Below are 5,000 nucleotides of genomic sequence, written 5' to 3'. Positions count from 1 at the left end.
ATATATATATATATATGCATATATATATATATATATATATATATATATATATATATATATATGCATATACTATTCTGTAAATGTTTATTTACATACCTTAATTGTTTCCAAACGGTGTTTGTAACAGGGCAGTAAAACGGCCGATCAAACAAAACAGAAGTCATGGTCATGGACCCACTAGCTGCGCAAGCTAGCTTTCCAATCAAAACCGCTATAAAAGTTCACCTCCAGGCAGCTACAACCCTAAACTAACACCCTCCCCGGATTGCTAATAATCAAATGTAAACAATCAAATGCAGATTCTTTTTCTTATGCCTTCTGATCTCTCTCTCTCTCTCTCTCTCTCTCTCTCTCTCTCTCTCTCTCTCTCTCTCTCTCTATGTCCACTACTTGATGTCCATATCCCCCCCCCCCCCCACCACCCACCCCCCCTACCCCCCCTCCACACTCCTGATTGTAAATAATGTAAATAATTCAATGTGATTATCTTGTGTGATGACTGTATTATGATGATAGTATATATGATAGTATATATCTGTATCATGAATCAATTTAAGTGGACCCCGACTTAAACAAGTTGAAAAACTTATTCGGGTGTTACCATTTAGTGGTCAATTGTACGGAATATGTACTTCACTGTGCAACCTACTAATAAAAGTCTCAATCAATCAATCAATCAATCAATCAGCTAAACAGACTCAATAACTCCACGGTGACGTTTTGGTGAATTTACTGAGGAATTTGTGAAAGTGAAACAATACAAAAAGAATGCCGTTGTCAGTTAATAATAACCGACACAGACACTGGTAAATGTGTTAGCATATTAGATAATGCTAACGACACCAGCATGTACAAGTAGACCTGTAAGAATTGTTTTAGTTACATTGAAAAGCGTTGCTTGGAGTGATGAATGAAGAATCCGTACGAGTAGGAACGCTACGGACGGCTAGAAGACGCAACGGCGCTTGTACTTCCAGTACAAGGCTTTAAAACAGCAAGAAACACTGGACACAAAAACACACCTTTTCCGAGTCTTCGCGTGTGTGTTTTATGAAAAACTGTTTGCAAATTTCCCGCACCGTTTTATAAGCCACAGAGTACAAAGCGTAGGGAAAAAAAGTAGCAACTTATAGTCCAAAATGTACAGTAGCTGCAATACACTTTTCCACCACTTGTGGCAGTAATGACAACATTCAACAGTCAATCATAGAGAAGTTTCTCAAGCGCCAAAATTATGACTGAAGTAGTCATTGTTCATTTAGTTAATTATTATAATTATTTCTGTCATGTCATAGAAGGCCGTCTAAGGAACATATTTTAATATTTGACTGCTTCCCCGTTCCTACAGTGTCCCCTGACCTGGCAAGATATGTGGGAGGGGCCCGAGGAGCCCATGCAGTACCTGGGAGCCATTGTCATGCGTGCACTCGCCTTGCAGGTACTTTGCAGTACAAATACCACAGTAGTACATGGTTCATACATTGTTTATGCTCTCATCAACCATCGAATGGAATTAAAATCCATTTAATCAGTGCTTGGCCCCCCAAAACGACACAATTTTCACATTTGAAAAGGAACAAGTATTGTATGAAAACAATGCAATATAATGTCGTAGTTTTACGAAGTCATGTACAGTATTTACCTAGGAAAGTGGGGGGTTTTCCGTCAAACACACCATCAGCAGCTTCTCCATATTTTTATGGATAAACGTTCAGGTCTTATTCTAACGCCCTAGACTCATCCTGCCTCAGTACGGCGCAGACTCGCAGTGCTACACACTGCGTCATTGTCAAGTCCAAATAAGCGGCTAAATTACTAGCATTCTAATATTAGCATGTTAGCTTTTTTTTTGCTAATTCAGTGTCAAAAATTTGGTTACTTGACGAATGACATCTGTTACCATTCTAATGCTAGTATGTTAGCTTTTTTTTAAATGCCAATTTTGTACACCTCAGTCATATTTTGGTACTTGATGCATGCTAACGTTAGCATGCTAGCATTTAAAAAAAAAAATTCAGGTGCACACCTCAGAGTACGGTAATATATGTTGGTATTTGGGACGTTACAGGTAGCATTTTAGCGTGCCGACATTAGCGTGCTATCTTCTTTGAGCTAATTTTGTAATTATACACCTCAGCGTCAAAAATGCAGTTACTTGACGAATGACATCTGTTAGCATTCTAATGCTAGCTTTTTTTAAGCTAATTTTGTACACCTCAGTCATATTTTGATACTTGATGCATGCTAATGTTAGCATGCTAGCATTAAAAAAAATAAAAAATTCAGGTGGACACCTCAGAGTACGGTAATATATTTTGGTATTTGGCACGTTACAGGTAGCATTTTAGCATGCCGACATTAGCTTCCTATCTTTTTTTAGCTAATTTTGCAATTGCACACCTCAGCATAAAAAATGTGGTTACTTGACGAATGACATCTGTTAGCATTCTAATGCTAGCTTTTAAAAAAAAAAAATAATAATAATAATAGATTTTATTAGTAAAAAGCACTTTACATTGAGCAAACAACCTCAAAGTGCTACAGTGTATTGAAAAAAAATAAAAAATAATAAAAAGATAATAAAAAAAATTAAAGATAAAATAAAAACTAGAACAGCCTAATAGCAAGAACTAGTATGCATATATCTATAAATAGGCTTTTTTTTTTTTTTTTTTTTTAAAGAAGGGTTTTTAAGCCTTTTTTAAAAGCATCCACAGTCTGTGGTGCCCTCAGGTGGTCAGGGAGAGCGTTCCACAGACTGGGCGCGGCGGATCAGAAAGCCGGTCTCCCATAGTTCGTAGGGTGAGCACTTCTTTGAGGTAGAGGGGTGGCACTTCCATGGAGGCACTGGTGGGTTAGTAGGGAGACTTTGTATTCAATCCTGAGTGGAACAGGAAGCCAGTGGAGGGATTTGAGAATATTTTTTTAAAACAACAATCACACTTTTGAGACGCTGCAAATCAAGATTGCTATAAAAAAGAAGAAATAGGAGACGTGTTCGCCCTCCCTGGCTGCCAGGAAATAAAAGGTCTGGCTCTGTCTCCTCTCCACTGTGTCGGAATATACGCCTACCTCAATATGTTCTGGCAGCCGACACACACACACACACACACACACACACACACACACACACACACACACACACACACACACACACACACACACACACACACACACACACACACACACACACACACACACACACACACACACACACACACACACACACACACACACACACACACACACACACACACACACACACACACACACACACACACACACACACTCTCGCGTGTGTTGAGAAATATTTATGTCCATGCGAACACGATGCATTTCATTAAGTGTGTAAGTGTGCACTTGGTCTGCGTGCACTTTAGTGTGTGTAAGAAGAGAGGCTGGCATCTCTGCTTCTTCCTGCCAACCAGGTGCCACACCCTAAATAAATACCCTTTGGACCAGGGGTGGGCAGCGCATTTTTAATGGCACATTCTAAAATAAATATTTAAAAAAAAGTGGTAATATTAGAGCAAACAGGTGAAATGTAACAAGAAAAAGTTGCAATGTTGACTTAATAAGACAAAGATGCCATGCAGGATGGTGTTTTTTTCTTTAAAACTGTCGTTGCTGAAACATAATAATGAATGAAAATCAATGTTATGAATTATTTGTGATTTTGCTATAAAAAAAAAAAACAGGGTTTTCTTTTTACAAAAAGGACATAAAATAGTAAAAAAAAAAAAAACACATAAAAATAATAAAAATGTTTAATCGATGGATACTGTAGATGTGAAATTAATATAGTTGAAAGTAAAAAAAAAAAATGTATGACTTATTTAAAAAATTTTTTTAAGTGGGCCCTTTTAGATGCCTGAGAATTTTAGTGGGATTTTTTTTCTTTAAAAACGGTTTTTGCTCCAAAAAATAAAATGAATGAAAATCAATGTTGTCATGAATTATTGACATATTCAAGGCTACAATTACTTCACATGAGATGTTCACCTTTGAAATATTTTGGGGAAAATATTGCATGTTTTGTGATTTTGCTATAAAAAAACAACAACAGGGTTTTCTTTTTACAAAAAGGGCATAAAATAGTAAAAAATAAAAAAAAACACATAAAAATAATAAAAACGTATAATCGATGGATAGATGGGAAATTAATATAGTTGAAAGTAAAAATAAAAAATGTATGACTTATTTGATTTTTTTTTTGGAGTGGGCCCTTTTAGATGTCTGAGAATTTTAGTGGGATTTTTTTTTCTTTAAAAACTGTTTTTGCTCCAAAAAATAATAATGAATGAAAATCAATGTTGTCATGAATTATTGACATATTCAAGGCTACAATTACTTCACATAAGATGTTCACCTTTAAAATATTTTGGGGAAAATATTGCATATTTTGTGATTTTGCTATAAAAAAAACAGAGTTTTCTTTTTACAAAAAGGGCATAAAATTGTAAAAAACAAACAAAAAAAAACATAAAAATAATAAAATGTATAATCGATGGATAGATGTGAAATTAATATAGTTGAAAGTAAAAATAAAAAATGTATGACTTATTTTAAAAAATAAATTAAGTGGGCCCTTTTAGATGCCTGAGAATTTCAGTGGGATTGTTTTACTTTAAAAACTGTTTTTGCTCCAGAAAATAATAATGAATGAAAATCAATGTCATGAATTATTGACATATTCAAGGCTACAATTACTTCACATGAGATGTTCACTTTTTGGGGAAAATATTGCATATTTTGTGATTTTGCTATAAAAAACAGGGTTTTCTTTTTACAAAAAGGGCATAAAATAGTACAAAAAAACCACATAAAAATAATAAAAACTTATAATCACTGGATAGATGTGATTATATATATATATATATATATATATATATATATATATATATATATATATATATATATATATATATATATATATATATATATATATATATATATATATATATAAATAAATATAAATAAATATATATATATATATATAT

General features: G+C 34.1%; 1 protein-coding gene across 5 annotated transcripts in view; it reads left to right on the top strand.

Annotated features, from left to right (window-relative positions):
• The window catches only part of dync2h1 (dynein cytoplasmic 2 heavy chain 1), a 303,505-nt gene that overhangs the window by 283,730 nt on the left and 14,775 nt on the right, over positions 1-5,000 (top strand). For all 5 annotated transcript variants that reach the window (XM_062067256.1, XM_062067259.1, XM_062067258.1 and 2 more), the window contains one exon: positions 1,349-1,438. In XM_062067256.1, coding sequence (XP_061923240.1) covers positions 1,349-1,438 — 90 coding nt within the window. The remainder of the gene's footprint in view (positions 1-1,348; positions 1,439-5,000) is intronic.

Source organism: Entelurus aequoreus, linkage group LG13, assembly GCF_033978785.1.
Source record: "Entelurus aequoreus isolate RoL-2023_Sb linkage group LG13, RoL_Eaeq_v1.1, whole genome shotgun sequence".
Lineage (NCBI taxonomy): Eukaryota > Metazoa > Chordata > Actinopteri > Syngnathiformes > Syngnathidae > Entelurus > Entelurus aequoreus.
The sequence above is the reverse complement of the archived record's forward strand: the minus strand, read 5'-3'. Positions and strand labels throughout refer to the sequence as shown.